Source organism: Carassius auratus, linkage group LG45M, assembly GCF_003368295.1.
Source record: "Carassius auratus strain Wakin linkage group LG45M, ASM336829v1, whole genome shotgun sequence".
Lineage (NCBI taxonomy): Eukaryota > Metazoa > Chordata > Actinopteri > Cypriniformes > Cyprinidae > Carassius > Carassius auratus.
Window position 1 is genome coordinate 256,613 of NC_039299.1, and position 17,941 is coordinate 274,553.

General features: G+C 33.6%; 2 protein-coding genes across 3 annotated transcripts; both read right to left on the reverse strand.

The window, feature by feature from the left end:
* Window positions 1–270: 270 nt before the first annotated feature.
* Window positions 271–8,722, reverse strand: LOC113068516 (heat shock protein HSP 90-alpha). The gene is made up of 10 exons (XM_026241244.1): window positions 8,570–8,722; window positions 6,702–7,068; window positions 6,494–6,627; window positions 4,949–5,254; window positions 3,843–4,008; window positions 3,577–3,767; window positions 2,395–2,542; window positions 2,039–2,307; window positions 711–1,044; window positions 271–639 (listed from the first exon to the last, which is right to left on the reverse strand). Exons 1-10 carry the CDS (start codon window positions 8,720–8,722, stop codon window positions 530–532), a joined length of 2,178 nt encoding a protein of 725 aa, XP_026097029.1. The 3' UTR covers window positions 271–529.
* Window positions 8,723–10,529: 1,807 nt separating this feature from the next.
* Window positions 10,530–15,767, reverse strand: LOC113068517 (heat shock protein HSP 90-alpha 1-like). 2 transcript variants are annotated; one of them, XM_026241246.1, is made up of 11 exons: window positions 15,601–15,767; window positions 14,263–14,415; window positions 13,820–14,186; window positions 13,601–13,734; window positions 13,216–13,515; window positions 12,620–12,785; window positions 12,330–12,520; window positions 12,104–12,251; window positions 11,747–12,015; window positions 11,333–11,666; window positions 10,681–10,790 (listed from the first exon to the last, which is right to left on the reverse strand). In XM_026241246.1, exons 2-11 carry the CDS (start codon window positions 14,413–14,415, stop codon window positions 10,681–10,683), a joined length of 2,172 nt encoding a protein of 723 aa, XP_026097031.1. In that variant the 5' UTR covers window positions 15,601–15,767. The 2 variants fall into 2 exon arrangements, with proteins under 2 accessions (XP_026097030.1, XP_026097031.1); XM_026241245.1 differs by lacking the exon at window positions 15,601–15,767 and having other exon boundaries at window positions 10,530–10,790; window positions 14,263–14,421.
* Between the last annotated feature and the right edge of the window lie 2,174 nt (window positions 15,768–17,941).

Consider the following 17,941-nt stretch of genomic DNA (forward strand, 5'->3'; position numbering starts at 1 on the left):
ATTATTTAAATATAAGAACGCCTCGTTTTAATTAATTTTCATTTACTGTATTACAGTCATATTTTCAAGAAAATATTATCAAAAAAACCAAAAAATATCAAGGTCTTAAAAACAGCCAGTGTCTTTAAATCACACAATAATTAAATGCATGAATGAGTACATTTAAAAATAAATGCATCAATTAAATATGTGAGATAAATGAAAGAATAAGTAGATAAAAATGTAAAAGAATAAAAAAACTTGTAAAAGGAACAGATTCAGACGCAGGAGGAGTGTTTCTGATACAGCAAGCTTTATTTCAGGATCCCGTCTTGTTAATAATACAGTATCAGAGTTTAATTTACATTCAGACACTCAAAATCAACATTGGAATGTTAATTAATAAATACAAAACAAGTGTATACACAACTGAACGAATATAAAAAGGGAATGTGGCATAGCGAGAGCTTTTACAAACAAAGCTGGAATGAACATGAACTGAATCAGTGATCGGAGCATGAATCTGTTTCCAGACGAAGCGGTCAGTCGGTCAGTCGACCTCCTCCATGCGGGACGCGTCCTCGTCTCCCTCCAGCGCAGGCATGTCCTCGACGGGGGCTGAGCTCGGCTCTTCTGTGCACACGTCGTCCTCGTCGATGCCTGAAACACAAAGCTGGTTTAGATGCTGGTTTGGGAAATGCAAGCTGCTGTGTTTGAGTTCTCAGACGCACCTAAGCCCAGTTTGATCATCCTGTAGATGCGGTTGGAGTGTGTCTGTGGGTCGTCCAGCGTGAAGCCCGAGGAGAGCAGAGCCGTCTCGAACAGCAGGATCACCAGATCCTTCACTGATTTGTCGTTCTTGTCGGCTTCTGCTTTCTGGCGGAGCGTCTGGACGATGGGGTGATCGGGGTTGATCTCCAGGTGCTTCTTGGCTGCCATGTAGCCCATGGTGGAGTTATCCCTCAGAGCCTGGGCCTTCATGATCCGCTCCATGTTTGCCGTCCAGCCGTAGGTGCTTGTGACGATACAGCAGGGAGAAGACACCAGACGGTTCGAGACGGTCACCTGATGCACAGATCAACAGAGATTCGAGATCAGGGGTGCAAAAATCAGTGTAAAAATTTAACTGAGTAATTAAAGATATTTAGTTTCTGAATTATATTTGACATGCATTTTTCACAGTATAATTTAAAATATATAGCTGCCATTCAAAATTATTTAAAATATAAAATAAAATCTGATTAAAATACTGACAAATTACATGGAATGAATATAAATAAGGTTAAAATTAATAAAAAAAAAATTGATAAAAAACTTTTACATTTTAGAAACAGTTGAAAATTTAGGAATAGTGTATAAATAAATAAATAAGGAATTAATTAAATATAAGATCAAGCTAAATTTGATTTGATTTCTTTTGAATAAAAATACATCAAATAAAAATGGAGATTAAAATTAATTTAGAAAATAAAAATAAAACCATTTTACTTATAAATATAAATAATGTTAACATTTATTAATAAAAACAAAAATAGAAAAAAAACCTTTTTCAATTTTAGAGACAGTGGAAAAATGTAATCAATAATTAACTAAATTAAGATTAAACTAAACAGATAAATGTGCTTTTTTTAAATAGATAAAAATACAACAACAACAAAAAATAGTTTTAAAATAATAAAAAAATAGATAAAAACCTTTGGAACATAGTGTAAAAAAAAGTAATTAACAAAATAAGATTAAACTAAATAGATTTAAAAGAAAAAAACATCAAATAAATAAAATTGAGATTAAAAGTAATTATTAAACATAAAAACCTTTTATATTTTATGAACAGTGTAAAATAAATAACAAAATATAAGATTAAACTAAATAGATAAATTGGATTTTAAAACATTAGTCTAATTTAAAAAACAAAACAAATCATAAATAATAGATAAAAGTCCGAAAAAAAAGTCAATGTAATCGGATGTAAATGTAACATCAACTAAATATTCTCCCAACAATGTTTTATATGTTTATAATACGTATCGTCACAGTGACTGCTTGAGTTGATCTGTACCTTCTCCACTTTCTTCTCCAGAATGTCTTTCATGATCTTGCACAGGTTCTCAAACGTGGCCTTCTTCTCCTCCTGCTTCTTCTTCTCCTCCTCGTCCTCGGGCAGCTCCAGACCCTCTTTGGTCACCGACACCAGGTTCTTTCCCTCGAACTCCTTCAGCTGCTGGACGCAGTATTCATCGATGGGCTCGATCATGTAGATCACCTCCAGACCGGCTTTACGCAGACGCTCCACAAAAGCAGAGTTGGCCACCTGATCTTTAGTCTCACCTTTGGAGAAGAAGAAGAAGAGCAAGCGTGAGTTACAGTCATGAATACAGTGATGTGCAGAGCATGGAGAGCTCAGTGTGTCTGTACCAGTGATGTAGTAGATGTGCTTCTGACTGTCCTTCATGCGAGACACATAGTCCTTGAGGGACACCATCTCGTCTCCAGAAGACGATGTGTAATAGCGGAGCAGCTCTGAGAGTTTCTTCCTGTTCTGGGAGTCTTCATGGATGCCCAGCTGTGTGGCGGGAAAATACTCTTCAGTTATGACTCTTCATTTAAAGACGAGTGATGTTCAATAATATTATCAATCTGACTGCACTGAATTCAGAACTGTTGTGTTTTAGACACATTAAAGAATCTGAGGTTTTTGCTTTTTTGTAGCAATTTGCAATAAGGTTTTAATAAATATAGCTCAAATACAGCTAACAAAAGTGATAAATATTTAATAAAACTAAATATTTTCCAAATAATGATCTTTCACAGCTTAAATTGGGGCTTTTAACATGAAATGTAAAATTTGAGGGACATAATAAAAAAATAAAAAAAAATAATAATAAAATATTAAATTAAATAGATAGTGAATAATAAAAAAAATATGTATATATATATATATATATATATATATATATATATATATATATATATATATATATATATATAAATAACAAATTTGGTATTCAAGCTATCAACATAAATAAAAATAAATAATAATAAAATATTAAATTAAATAGATAGTGAAAAAAAAAAAAAAATGTATATATATATATATATATATATATATATATATATATATAAAACAAATTTGGTATTCCAGCTATCAACATAATAAAAATAAATAATAATAAAATATTAAACTAAATATATAGTGAATAAAAAAAAAAAAAAAAAAAAAGATAAATATAACTAACAAATTTGGTATTCAAGCTATCGACTTTTAAACATTTATGTTTATAAATATGCTTCAAATAATAAAAATAAAAATTCTTTTAAGTTACTATTTACAATAAAGTTTTAAATTTCTAACATTGATGTTTTTAAGTTAACGAGTGCATCAATATTTTATTTATTAAAAAAAAAAAATCATTTAAATTTTAATGTGCTTTTGTAAAATGCAGTGCAGTATTTAATCACCTTTATGCTGTTACTCTATATAATATGGTACAAGTGATGGATTTTGTGACATTAAAGCTGTTATTTTCCTCTTTGTCTCTGTTGAAGCTGCTTTGAATCCATCTCTAGTGTAGAAACGACGCCGAGTCGTCTGCTCACCTTGATGTTCTTGGAGAACTGCTCGTAGTATTTCTTGTAGTTGTCTTTGTCCTCGGAGAGTTCGGTGAAGAGCTCCAGACACTTCTTGACCAGGTTCTTGCGGATGACCTTCAGGATCTTGCTCTGCTGAAGCATCTCTCTGGAGATGTTGAGCGGCAGATCCTCAGAGTCCACAACACCCTTAATGAAGTCTGGTGAAGGAGACAGAGATCACATTACGCTCTGAGGCTCCTGGGAGATACCTCCTCCTGGATTCAGACACTTACTGAGGTATTCTGGGATGAGCTCGTCACAGTTGTCCATGATGAAGACCCTGCGCACGTACAGCTTGATGTTGTTCTTCTTCTTCTTGTTCTCGAACAGATCGAAGGGAGCTCTGCGAGGAACAAAAAGCAGCGCGCGGAACTCCAGCTGACCCTCCACAGAGAAGTGCTGCGAGGAGAGAAGGTCAGAGTTCAGGAGAACGGGATGTTTGGGACAGAGTCCTGCGCCTGCGATGCGTCATGTGTTTAATATCGCAACCACAAACACTCTGATCAATAGCATGCTACGTCGTCACATGATCTCTTTGTTATGTGTGGTGTCAGTTCTTTAGGAAATAAAAATGTTGCATGTTTAATATTATTTTAAAATATCATTTTTATCATCAAGTCTCATTAAATGAGTAAAAAAAAAGCAAAACCTAAAAATAAATAAATAAATATTTTCCATTTTATTAATTTTTTTAATGATTTATTCATTTTATTTTTTTAATTTTAATTGTATTTTTAAGAAATAGCTTTTTCTTTAAATACATTTAATTTATAATAATAATAAAAAAATCTAAGGGATTAAAATCTATGGAAGCTATAGGGAGCTCTTTCACATAATCAACAACAGAGACCAAACTTAGATTAAATTACTATTCCCAAAAAAATTAATAAAAATAAAAATAAACACTCAAAAAAAAAAAAATTATATGCAAATGCACATAATAAAGTTTTTAAATTCTAAAAATGTAAATTCTATTTGTTATATATAATATATTAAACAGTGGCTCTCATGACCTTTGCTCTAATAACAGATTTATTTAAATATATGCTAAATAATTAAAACATCACTAACAGGTAAATAAGTAAAATATGAGTATGAAGGCTAATATTTAGCGAAGTTATCTTCTTTGTAGCACACTAACGAGCTGAGTACAACTGAGGGAAATTAAATGCAACGTACCTTTTTCCAATCGTAAGCTTCATGTTTGATTAGTAATATGTATTGCTAAGAATTCATTTGAACAAGTTTAAAATATTTAGATTTCAGATAGTTGTATCTCAGACAGATCTGGTCTGATCCTAACAAACACACATGGATGGAGAGATGGGTTTGTGGTCACCTTGACGGCCAGGTGGTCCTCCCAGTCGTTGGTCAGACTCTTGTAGAACTCGCCGTACTCCTCGTTAGTGATGTCATCAGGGTTACGGGTCCACAGGGGCTTGGTCTTGTTCAGCTCCTCCTGGTCGATGTACTTCTCCTTGATCTTCTTCTTCTTCTTCTTCTTGTCTTCGTGGTCCTCGTCGTCGGAGCCCACGTCTTCGATCTCCGGCTTGTCCTCGTCCTTCTCTTCCTCCTTCTTCTTCTCTTCCTTCTCCTCTTCCTCCGCCTCGTCGTCGCTCACCTCTTTGTCTCGCTCCTTCTCGACCTGAGATGATCGAATCGTTCAAACAAAAGCTGCACGTGAGGCTTTTAGATTTGCACAGATGCAATCAAGAGCTAAATTAGTCCGTTTCTATGAATGTTGGGATATAATTCTATAATTCAGGTAACTTCGTGAATATTTGCTGCTGATGTTTTCATTTATTTTTGAGGATAATATTTAAAAAATAAATATTTAATGACTTAACATGTAAGATTTAAGAAGCATAAACATTGGAATGTGTTATTAAATCACTGAATTATTGCCTTGGAAGTTAATTTAACTTTGTTTAATAAGCTACTGTTTGTTTTTTATTTATACAAGCTTTTTATTTAAAACTTTCTTTAAATGTAAAAGACACATTATAAATGTAATTAATATTATAAAATATTTTACAAATATTTAATTAGTATATTTAAGATTAAAAAAGGGGGAAAAAAGGAATTGTGTGTGTCATGATGTGTGTCATGAAACCTTTTACAGGAATCAAAACACCATAAACATGTGAATGTGTTCCTAAATTATTCAAATATTAATTAAGTTGATATAACAATTTAACTATATTTTTTATATACATTTTAATTTTTTATATAATTTTTTTTAAATATAAAAAATAATCTATGGTTTAAGAAATGTAAAAAAATTTAATTGTCGAGATGCATGTCATGTGACCACATGTATGTTGTTAAATTACTGAAATATTAATATTTAACTATAATTTACAAGCTACTAAAGTTTTAATTATACAAACATCAAATCTTTTAAAATATTTAATGTTTTAAAAATGAAAAAAAATAAAATAAATATATATATATATATATATATATATATATATATATATATATATATATATATATATATATATATAATTGTTTATCTGCATGTCAGTAATAAACATTAAAGAAGCATAAACAGGAGAATGTGTTATTAAATTACTGAAATATCACCTTTTTTAAGTTATTAATTAATTATATTTTTTATTTACACAAATTAAAAAAATTATATAAATTTTTTTAAATGTAAAAAAAAAGTAAAAAAAATTTAAAATATAAAAAATATATAATACAAATGTTTAATTAGTATATTTTAAAATAATAATAATAATAATAATTTGTTTAGATGCATGTCATTTACAAACAACAGAGAAGGATAAACGTTTAATATTATTGAAATATTAACTCATGGAAGACTAAAAACAGAGTTTGTGACTGCCTTATTTTTCGATTAACGAGTCAAAGCGCTTACGAAGAGTGTGATGGGGTATCCGATGAACTGCGAGTGCTTCTTGACGATCTCTTTGATCCGTCGCTCTTCGATGTACTCCGTCTGATCCTCCTTCAGATGCAGGATCACCTTCGTTCCTCGACCGATTGGTTCGGCTGCAGAGACACAAACATCCGTTAACCTGCAGCTCACAGCGTTTCAGTCGAATCGATCACAGGATCACACTCACAGCTGTCCACTTTAACGGTGAAGGATCCTCCGGCGGATGACTCCCAGGCGTACTGCTCGTCATCGTTGTGTTTGGTGATGACCGTGACCTTCTCGGCCACTAAGTAGGCGGAATAGAAGCCCACTCCGAACTGACCGATCATGGAGATGTCCGCTCCGGCCTGCAGAGCCTCCATGAAGGCCTTGGTGCCGGATTTGGCGATGGTTCCCAGGTTGTTGATGAGGTCAGCTTTGGTCATGCCGATGCCCGTGTCGATGAGGGTCAGCGTGCGCTCTTGTTTGTTGGGAATGATTTCGATTTTAAGGTCTTTTCCTGAGTCCAGCTTGCTCGGGTCTGTGAGACTCTCATAGCGGATTTTATCCAGAGCCTGGTGGAAGGTAATAATATTTTATTTAGTTTTACAGTTCCTTTAGATCAATTAAACAGCGTTTATAAGACAGAAAATGTCATGTGCATCTTTGTATTTTTTTATTTTACTTTATTAATGAGTGTTTACGTAAAAAAGATGAAAGCTACATGCTGTTTTTTTTAATATATGAGTTAATTATCATTATTATTTTGCATTAAAAATCCTATTTATTGTAATGTGCTTCGTTGTTATTTATTACGTATTAATCACTCATTAATAAAAAAAAGTAAGTATTTTCATTAAGTAAAATTGCTTAAGGACATTACTGAAGCAATGTTTACTTAAATTTTTTTTTTTTTTAATGTGATTTAATTATTATTATGCGATAGATTATTGTTATATGTTTTGTAACGTGCTTTGTTTTTTATAATTTTATTACTCACTGTTTATGTTTTTACTGAAGTAATGTTTACTTAAAAGCAACACTTTTTTTTAGCTACATGCTATTTTTATACTTTGATTTAATTATATTAATTTATATTACTAGTTTAAAACACTCTGTTATATTGATTTTAAGAAACCAATAATTGTATTAATTACTTAATTTTTTTTAATGGCACGTAGCCTTCAATTATTTGTATTTAAATGTTTTTTTTTTTTTTTTATGTAATATTTACTTGAAAAAATCTTGAAACCTACATGTCATTTTTTTATATTATGTTTTATAAATATTATTTTTTTAAAAACACCTTCTGTTAAATTGCTTGTGATGTGCTTTATAACATATGTATCGGTCAGTAATAAAAATAACAATAATTAATTTAAAATATATATAATAAAAAATAAAAAAGTAAAATAGCTTAAGACATGTTTACTGAAGATTAAATGCAATTGTTTAATATGGTTTATTTATAATAAGCAACATGCTTATTTTTTTATTAATTTATTACTGACTAAACGATCAATAATCACAATGTAGCCTTGAAGTAAAAATTGTTTCAGAAAAAAAAAAACCTTTTGTTTTATTTAACCTTAATTATGCATAATTTTTTAATGATTATGAAAAATGTTTTAAAAATTAAAGTATATATATTACAAATATTTGTTTATCTGCATGTCATTAATCAACATTAAACATGCAAATGTGCAATTCCTGAAATATTACCTTTAATCAGTTAATTAACTTATTTGTTCACTATTAATTTATTATTAATTTATAATTAATAACTTATTTATTCACTTATTTTTGTTTAATCTATTGACTGACTAAACCTAGTCTAGTTTCAGAAAACAATGCATTCGCTAATTAATATTAAAAATATATATTGTTGTGATTTGATGTTATTTTAAATTCTGATTTATGCATAATCATTAATAAACAAATTAAAAAAATAAAAATTTTGTAGTGTTATCGAGTATAGATACGAGTATGCACACTTTGAATGTAGTTAGGGTTATTACTACGTTACTCACTAGTCACTATACTATTACTCAAGTCTTTGACAGCACAGATGCGTACATCTGAAGAGTTGGAGATGAGCTCCCTGAGGAAGATCTCTTTGTTGGAATAGAAAGTGTTGATGATGAGAGACATGAGCTGAGCGATCTCAGCCTGGAAGGCGAAGGTTTCTGCTTCCTCCTCCATCATCGGCTGCTCGTGTTCCTCCGGCATCTGGAACACAAACACACTCTTATTATACAGTTGTATTCTAGGGTCTTACATAATAAATCCAACTATTGTTTTTGTCTTAAAAAGTGAAAAGTGTGTAGATGTATGAAAGCAAAACCAGATAAAGTTATCAACAAGATCCAGAAATTGAAAGTGAAAGCACTGAAGCTCGGCTTATAGAAGCAAAAGAGGAACTAATTTCAGAACAAATAATACTAATTTCTGATGCATTGTAGTTAAATATTTATTTATTATTTTGAGGAGGTTGATTGGTATTTAATACTATTTGTGCAATAATTATAGCCCATTAATTGCCACTTATATATATATATATATATATATATATATATATATATATTAATCAGTCAGTAAAAAAAAAAAATATTTTTTTTGAACCAAGTAAAATTGTTTAAATGAAGACATTACTGAATAAATGCATTTCATAAAAATGCATGATCAATGCAATTGTTTAAAAAAAGATTTAATAATTAATTTGCATTCATTTAAAAAGCATTGTTGTATTATTTTTAATTAATTACTGACTAAACTAATAGTTTTACTATTTATTTAATACTTTGAGGAGATCGTTTGGTACCAAATACTATTTGTGCAATAATTATAATCCATTAATAGCCACTTAAAAAAAAATTATAATATTAATCAGTCAATAATACATTTTCTTTTTTAAATAGATCTTCTCCGTTTTAGTTCAATAATGTTTATTTACTATTTTGCAATAATTATGTTCCATTAATGGCTACTTAAAAATATTTTAAAACACTTATACTATACTGTACAACCTTTCTAAGTCATTTAAGAATCATAACATGGTTTAATTCACATGCATTAATTCTATATTCTAATATATTGAGTCCCACGCAAAGGCGGAACTCGAGCGCCTCCTGTCGGTCCGAGCCGCTCATTACAAGCTTCTAGAAGATACTAAACTCTTTAACATGCGGCACAAATAAGTGAATTAGACACTGAACTGCATACTTTTCAGATATTAAAAACACCAGTGCGTTATGTTACACTTTAAGCTTTAATAATAGCAACAACGTCTATAAAATCACATATAATGAGGTCCGTGCATGTGTAATAACTCCTCGAATGCGTTCATAAGCGCATTTAACGTTTAATCTGATGGAAATCCTCTGAGGTAATTTAACAACTCCAGATGGTCTGAGGACTGCAATATGGTGATTTAAACACACTAACAGCAACCTAATGATGTTGAAACACATTTGAAATTGAGATAGGAAATTAAAAAACTAGCGCAGCGGTTTCTCAACTGTCAAAAGAGTGTTGACGAACAGATGAAGCGCGAATAAACGGCGAATATCACGGCGAAAAGAGATAAAAGTTGGCGAGTCGGGATGTTATTTAGAGTCTGTATTCTTACCTTGAACGGTGTGTTAGAGTAAGTTATATTAAGCTGCTGTCTTTAAGGCTTGTAGAGTTTTCTCTTCAGCTGTCACTGAGCTCCGGGGGATCCTCTTATATACGTAAAGACGGGAGCGCGGACGCTCCAGAAATCTCTCGAATCTTCTCAACGCTTTCTAATGGACGCAGGGGGAGGGGCTTGACTGTCAATCATCCCCGCGCGCCTCCGTTTACAACCGTTAAAGGGGCGTGGCCGAAACTGAGGTGAAATTTCTAGATCGTTTGAAGCGAAATAAAAAGTGACTCCAGATCATCTTTATCATTCATTTATTAAAAACTTTCATCTTTGGTTTACAAAAAAAAAAAAAAAAAAAACTAAAAACAACAACAACGAAAATTTTTTATTATAAAAGGTCAGAAAATTCGATTTTTTTTTTTTTGGTACAGTAACTACAAACACACAAAAAAAGCATTACAAGAAATTCATTTAGCTAGTTAACGTTTCTCTTTTGGATTGTTTTTACAAAAGTAATAAATTAAATGCATTAACAATTTAGCACTATTTACACTTAAACTCTTTAGTCAACTTCCTCCATTCTAGAACTGTCTTCATCGCCTTCTAGAACCGGCATGTCTTCTTCAGCAGGTTGAGTAATGTCTTCTACAGTAGATTCATCATCATCAATGCCTGAAAGAGAAGAGATTAAATATAATTAAGTCATTTTTTCACAATGAAATTTCATTTATGACTACACCCTTAAAAATAAAGGCTTTACAAGAACCATTTTTGGTTTCCCAAAGAACCTTTCATTGGACAGTTCTTAAAAGAATCATTTTTTATTAGTGTGAAGAACATTTTAACCTATTTTTTCCATTAGAAAGAACATTAAGTTCAATGGAAAGGTTCCATGGATGTTAAAGGTTCTTCCTGGAATCAAAGTCAATAAAGAACCTTTATTTTTAAGAGTCTAATGGTGGACTGAAATGTTTAAGTGGACAATTCAAAAAAAAAACATTATTTCCCAGTGTGAAGTGCATTTTAATCATCTTAAGACTCTTTTTTCCCCACTATGCATTGGAAAGGTTTTATTGATGGTTCTAGATGCAAAAAATTGAGAGTGTAGTGGTGGACTGATATTTTACCAATAACTATTAATGCATTAATAATGGTGATAAACTCTAGGCTAGTGTGTATAAATGTTTAATTTTTGAAGTCATCCATCATCTTACCAAGACCAAGTTTGATCATCCTGTAGATGCGGTTGGCGTGTGTTTGTGGGTCTTCCAGAGTGAATCCAGAGGAAAGCAGAGCGGTTTCGAACAGCAAGATCACCAAGTCTTTCACAGCCTTGTCGTTCTTGTCAGCTTCTGCTTTGTCTCTGAGGGTCTCGACGATGGGATGGACGGGGTTGATCTCTAGGTGCTTTTTAGCGGTCATGTAGCCCATGGTGGAGTTATCCCTCAAGGCCTGAGACTTCATGATCCTCTCCATGTTGGCCGTCCATCCGTAGGTGCTTGTGACGATACAGCAGGGAGAAGCCACCAGACGGTTTGAGACCGTGACCTGTTTGGACACAGTATCCTTTATTGGCTCTGAAGAGTGTGCACTTCAAAACCAAAGTCTAACATGCTAACGGCTCATACCTTCTCAATCTTTTTGTCCAGAATGTCTTTCATGATCTTGCATAAGTTCTCATATTTGGCCTTTAAATCTTCCTGCTTCTTCTTCTCCTCCTCGTCCTCGGGCAGCTCCAGACCCTCTTTGGTCACTGAAACCAGGTTCTTGCCATCGTATTCCTTCAGCTGCTGGACGCAGTATTCATCGATGGGCTCGATCATGTAGATCACCTCCAGACCGGCTTTACGCAGACGCTCCACAAAAGCAGAGTTGGCCACCTGATCTTTAGTCTCACCTTTGGAGAAGAAGAAGAAGAGCAAGGTTTATAAGAAAATGAATTGTGTGTTAAAATAATGTTTAAATGAATATTCCCAAATACTAACCAGTGATGTAGTAGATGTGCTTCTGACTGTCCTTCATGCGAGACACATAGTCCTTGAGGGACACCATCTCGTCTCCAGAAGATGATGTGTAATAGCGGAGCAGCTCTGAGAGTTTCTTCCTGTTCTGAGAGTCTTCATGGATGCCCAGCTGCAATTGGGAAAAGCCATTTTAGCCTGGAAATATGATAGATGTGATTTTCAATAACTTCTCGAAAAGTGAACACACCTTGATGTTCTTGGAGAACTGCTCGTAGAACTTCTTGTAGTTGTCTTTGTCCTCAGAGAGTTCGATGAAGAGCTCCAGACACTTCTTGACCAGGTTCTTGCGGATGACCTTCAGGATCTTGCTCTGCTGAAGCATCTCTCTGGAGATGTTGAGCGGCAGATCCTCAGAGTCCACAACACCCTTAATGAAGTCTGGTGAAGAAAGTTGAACTCGTTTACATCCAAACTCACTCGTCAAATTAATATCACATGTATAATTTCTAGGAATTGTTTGCAAATGAAGACACTTACTGAGGTATTCTGGAATGAGCTCCTCGCAGTTGTCCATGATAAAGACCCTGCGCACGTACAGCTTGATGTTGTTTCTCTTTTTCTTGTTCTCGAAAAGGTCAAAAGAGGCTCTTCTGGGTACAAACAATAGAGCGCGGAACTCCAATTGGCCTTCAACTGAGAAGTGCTGCAACAACAAGACGATTGGTGGTTTAACAAAAAGAAAATTGATGGTTTAAAAACAGGACGATTGGTGGTTTAAAATCAAGATGATTGGTGGTTTAAAAACTCAATGATTGGTGGTTTAAAAACAGGACGATTGGTGGTTTAAAATCAAGATGATTGGTGGTTTAAAAACTCAATGATTGGTGGTTTAAAAACAAGACGATTGGTGGTTTAAAAACAAGACGATTGGTGGTTTAAAAACTCAATGATTGGTGGTTTAAAAACAAGACGATTGGTGGTTTAAAAACAAGAATATTGGTGGTTTGAAACAAGATGATTGGGGGATTAACAAAAAGACAATTAATGGTTTAAAAACAGGACGATTGGTGGTTTAATCATCTAGTCTACTCAATAAGATCTCCATCCATTTCTGACTCAATATTCCTACCAACCTTAACAGCCTGGTGGTCCTCCCAGTCGTTGCTCAGACTCTTGTAGAACTCGCCGTACTCCTCGTTAGTGATGTCATCAGGGTTACGGGTCCACAGGGGCTTGGTCTTGTTCAGCTCCTGAGCATCAATGTACTTTTCCTTGACCTTCTTCTTCCTCTTGTTCTGACCATCTTTGGTGTCTTCATCTTCATCGGCGCCCAAGTCCTCAATCTTGGGTTTGTCTTTCTCATCGCCGGCCGCCACCTCCTCCTCCTTTTCTCCTTCTTCAAGATCAACCTCTTTCTCTCTCTGTTTCTCAACCTGCAAGATGAAAATCCATGGTTTATTTGTTCAAGTGGAGAGGAAGCAAGGTTTGCAGTACTTGTACCAAAGTACAAGGACTTACGAAGAGCGTAATGGGGTAACCGATGAACTGAGAGTGCTTCTTCACGACTTCCTTGATCCTCTTCTCCTCAACATATTCGGATTGATCCTCTTTAAGGTGGAGAATGACTTTGGTGCCACGTCCAATGGATGGACCTGTAATTTCAAGGCAAATGCATAAGTCAAGTTCCAGTCCTTTCATAGACTAAAAAAACCAAGTAACACTTATGAGGGCTCATACCGTAGTCCGGCTTCACTGTGAAGGAACCACCAGCTGCAGATTCCCAGATGTACTGCTCGTCATCGTTGTGTTTGGTGATGACCGTCACCTTCTCGGCCACTAAGTAGGCGGAATAGAAGCCCACTCCGAACTGACCGATCATGGAGATGTCCGCTCCGGCCTGCAGAGCCTCCATGAAGGCCTTGGTGCCGGATTTGGCGATGGTTCCCAGGTTGTTGATGAGGTCAGCTTTGGTCATGCCGATGCCGGTGTCGATGACTGTAAGCGTGCGCTCTTTCTGATCGGGGATGAGTTCAATCTTCAGGTCCTTGCATGAGTCGAGTTTGCTAGGGTCCGTCAAGCTCTCATATCTGATCTTGTCCAACGCCTGTTTTGAAGATATATGCATTGCATTTTTGGAACGAACATTGGCACATAAACGGAGAACGCACTGATTGACTTACATCTGAAGAGTTGGAGATGAGCTCCCTGAGGAAGATCTCTTTGTTGGAATAGAAAGTGTTGATGATGAGAGACATGAGCTGAGCGATCTCAGCCTGGAAGGCGAAGGTTTCTGCTTCCTCCTCCATCATCGGCTGTGTGGCGTTCTCAGGCATCTGCATAAAACATACATAATCAGGATTATAAATAAGGATTCTAGAATATCAAGTCTTAATATATTTGTAAAAAAACAAACAAATGTATTTTTTTGGATTACGCCTGTGAACTAAATATATTTTATACTAAAATGTTTTATGATATAATCCTTTATTAAAGTTTTTTTACTTTCATCACTCAAATTCTTATTAATTAAAAACACAGATTATTAATAACTAAAATGTTGAAAATAAATGTAAAAATATTAAATAATATTTTTTTTATGTATTATAGTTTTATATTTATATAGTTATTTTAGTACATACCATTAAACTAAATGAAAATGAGAGCTGTTGCTTCGGTAAACTAGCCGAAATAAAATGTTAGGTTTTTTATTTAACAATTATTTTATTTTATTGATTTAGTTTAAATTTTAGTTATCAATAATAACGATATTATATTTATTTTTACTAAACATAGATGTTGAAATGACAACTTAGTGATATTTTAATAATTTTATATATATATATATATAGATAAAAAGATATATATCTTTTTTTTTATTCATATTCCTCTGGAAATTCACAGATATTTAATACTATAAATATTTTGTGCCACAATGCTTTTGTTTCTTTTATAACTACAATTCTAAAATTCCTATGAAGTAAAACTTAAAGATTATTCAACTCAAACGGTGGGAAGAAAAAAAAAAGATTATTAATTATCTCTGGCCAAAAGCGTTTAGACTTTAAATGATTGATAAAGAAGCAACAGCTGTTCCGTCGAATCCACAGCACGTGTTCAACACCTGTCTCTGTGAATCTCAAAGCAGTGTCACATGTCACAGAAGCAGCAGGCAAATGGTGCAATTATGTGACCTGAACTATCTTTTTACCCCATTTTTGGGGGTTTTACTAATGCAATACGACCTATTCTCATTTTAGGATAATATTTTAAGTTACTCCGATTTAACAAATTGTCCGAAAAGAGCCGACACGCTTGCAGACATGTGCTCTTCACTTCTGAATGCAACGCATTGAAGCTGCTCGTGTTTTTTAGCTTTAATTCTTAAAGTAAGGAAAATGTTGTAAAAATTAGAAAATTATCAATAAATAAATATAACGCCATTCAAATGGTTCTGATACAATTGTAACATTTTTTAAAAGCATTTTAAATGAAGATAAAAAACAAGCATGTTGAATTACCTTGATGATTGTCTTCTGTATAAAGCGTCGGTGTAAAAATCCTCTTGGCGTATGGAGATCTACTCCACTTGTGTTGACTTCTCGTCGCTGCTTTCGCTGTATCTGCTGAGCATCAGGCCTTCTTCACTCTTTATATACATGTGAGCAAAGTTTCTGGAACCCACTGTTGAGAAAGTTCTAGAAGCGTGTCCAGTAGAGTAAGGAGGGGGGATAGAGAGCTAAAGTAAGAGCCGGCGAGGCGGCAGGGGGGCGTACTCTACCTCATACCCCCTCTGTCCTTTTTGGGGCAGGGAGTCACAAGAGGTGTCTGTCAATCAGGGCCGGAATGTTCCGGGGGCCACATGGACCTTCAGCGGGGTGCGAGCAAAGTCTTGAATGCTTATTGGCTGAATCAGTGAAGCATTGCAAAACATCACAGCGCTTTGAGGTGCCAGAATTCACAATAAAGACTCGAATCACCTGTGAGGTCAAGCTTCCCATCCTGCTGCATTCTGGTCTTCTTTAAACTGCTGGGAACTGTGTTGAAGGTCAATGACCCCAATGGTTTCCATGCAACTTGGCACAAAATGCAAAAAAAACAACAACAACAACCTTAATCCAAAAATGTAAGTGGTTCCAAACTTGTATGAGTTTATTTCCTCTGTTGAACTCAAAAGAATGTATTCTGAAGAAAGTTGGTAACCTACAGTTGCTGGTAGCCATTGACTTGAATGGAAAAGACTATTATGGAGTACAATGGCTGCCGGCAACTGTTTCGTTACCAACATACTCTTCAAAATGAAAATAAATAAATAAAATAATTAAAATAAATAACAAAAATGATGAACACGTACTGTGTAAAAAAAAAAAAGTTCCTTCCTGTTTTGGGTCAGTTTGACCTGTTTTGCTTCATTCTAAAAAATCCTGGGTTGTTTCAACCCAACTTTGGGTCAAATTCCAACTAACTTAACTTTTGGGTTAAAAATTCTATTTAACTTAATGGTTGGGTTAATCCAATTTTTGACCCAAAGTTGGGTTTATAATAACCTAGCATCTTTTGTAGAGTACACAGACCCAAAATGAAAAACATATTAAATTTTTGGCTAATGACACTGATTTAGTGACTATTCACATAATGATTTCCCAATTTGGGGGGTGGGGGGCATTTATGCAGTCATGATCAAGACTGATGCTCAATAAAAATATATGTTAGGGAAAGCATGCATACGGTTTAAACTATATTTTTGATGCACTCTACACAAAGATGAAATACAAATGAAGTTGATTCTGAGAAAAGCTCAGGGATGTGATCTAATGCACGGGACTTGGGTGTAGTATGTTTTGTAGTTTGTTTGTTTGGGGCCCAGTGTTGTATTCTGGAACAGTCCAGAGGAGGCGCTGCACTGTTTCCAGCAGTTTCTCTGACAGAAGACAAGTCCAGTGTGTTTGACAGGCTTTTCCAGAAGCACACACTACACACACATCAGACATCTAAGATCTGATTTATCCTGTTAAACAAGTCATCGCAAAGTATGTTTTGTAAAGACGTGGAGGAAAATTAAAGTATTGTGAATTTACTTTATGTCTGTAATTTATACAAAACTATTTTATTGTTGTTGCTTTTTTGTTAAAAAAAAGTACCAAGATTAAGTTGCAACTTTTTTTATTTTTATATATTTTGTATTTTTTTATGAGAAGCCTATGCTGTTGACTTAAAAATGTTGTGTATTGTGAATTTACTAATTATTATATTTGGAATATTCTTTCTCCAAATATGTAAATAGACAGAAAAAAATTTACTTTTACTCATTTTAAAATAGAAATTGGTGAATACCTGCACAAATTAAAAGAAACAATAACAAAACATAAATACTTTAAAGTCTTAACTCTATTTTTTTGAATAATTTGTAATTGTTTATGGACATGTGTTTGTCTTATTGCGTTCTCTACTTTTATTATAAGAGTTTTATTTATTATTGTTTTTGCTTATTATTGATGTAATTATGCATCGTGCGTCGTGAATATTAACTACGTTACGTGACGTTCGACGTATGTTTGTAACTCTTTTCCCATTTTTAATGACAAATAAACAATTCTCAAATTGTCTCGAATTGTTTTTTTGTTTTTGTTTTTTGCAATTGTGTTAGGAATAAGACACCCGCTTTTTATTTATTTTGTTGTTGTCATAGAATATTATTTTTATTTGTTGATTGCTTTTTGTATTAGTTTTTGAGCATTCAGTTTTTTGAGAATTAATAAAAAAAAACTTAACTCAGTTAAAAGCTGATTAACTTTATGCATTAGACATGTATGACTGAAACTTATATTTGACGTTCAAACTCATATTTGGTGAAAAGTAAAG

Bases quoted from the DNA above. Each gene is read 5' to 3' on its own strand.
- LOC113068516 (XM_026241244.1), bottom strand. From the start codon at position 8,722: ATGCCGGAGGAACACGAGCAGCCGATGATGGAGGAGGAAGCAGAAACC. The intron at 7,069-8,569 runs GTACGCATCTGT...ACCTTCCACCAG, and splicing joins TCATCTCCAACTCTTCAGAT to GCTCTGGATAAAATCCGCTA. The intron at 5,255-6,493 runs GTAAGCGCTTTG...CGATCATCTCAG, and splicing joins GATACCCCATCACACTCTTC to GTCGAGAAGGAGCGAGACAA.
- LOC113068517 (XM_026241245.1), bottom strand. From the start codon at position 14,421: ATGCAGATGCCTGAGAACGCCACACAGCCGATGATGGAGGAGGAAGCA. The intron at 12,521-12,619 runs GTAAGTGTCTTC...TTTCTTCACCAG, and splicing joins GCTCATTCCAGAATACCTCA to ACTTCATTAAGGGTGTTGTG. The intron at 12,016-12,103 runs GTTAGTATTTGG...TCTTCTCCAAAG, and splicing joins GCACATCTACTACATCACTG to GTGAGACTAAAGATCAGGTG.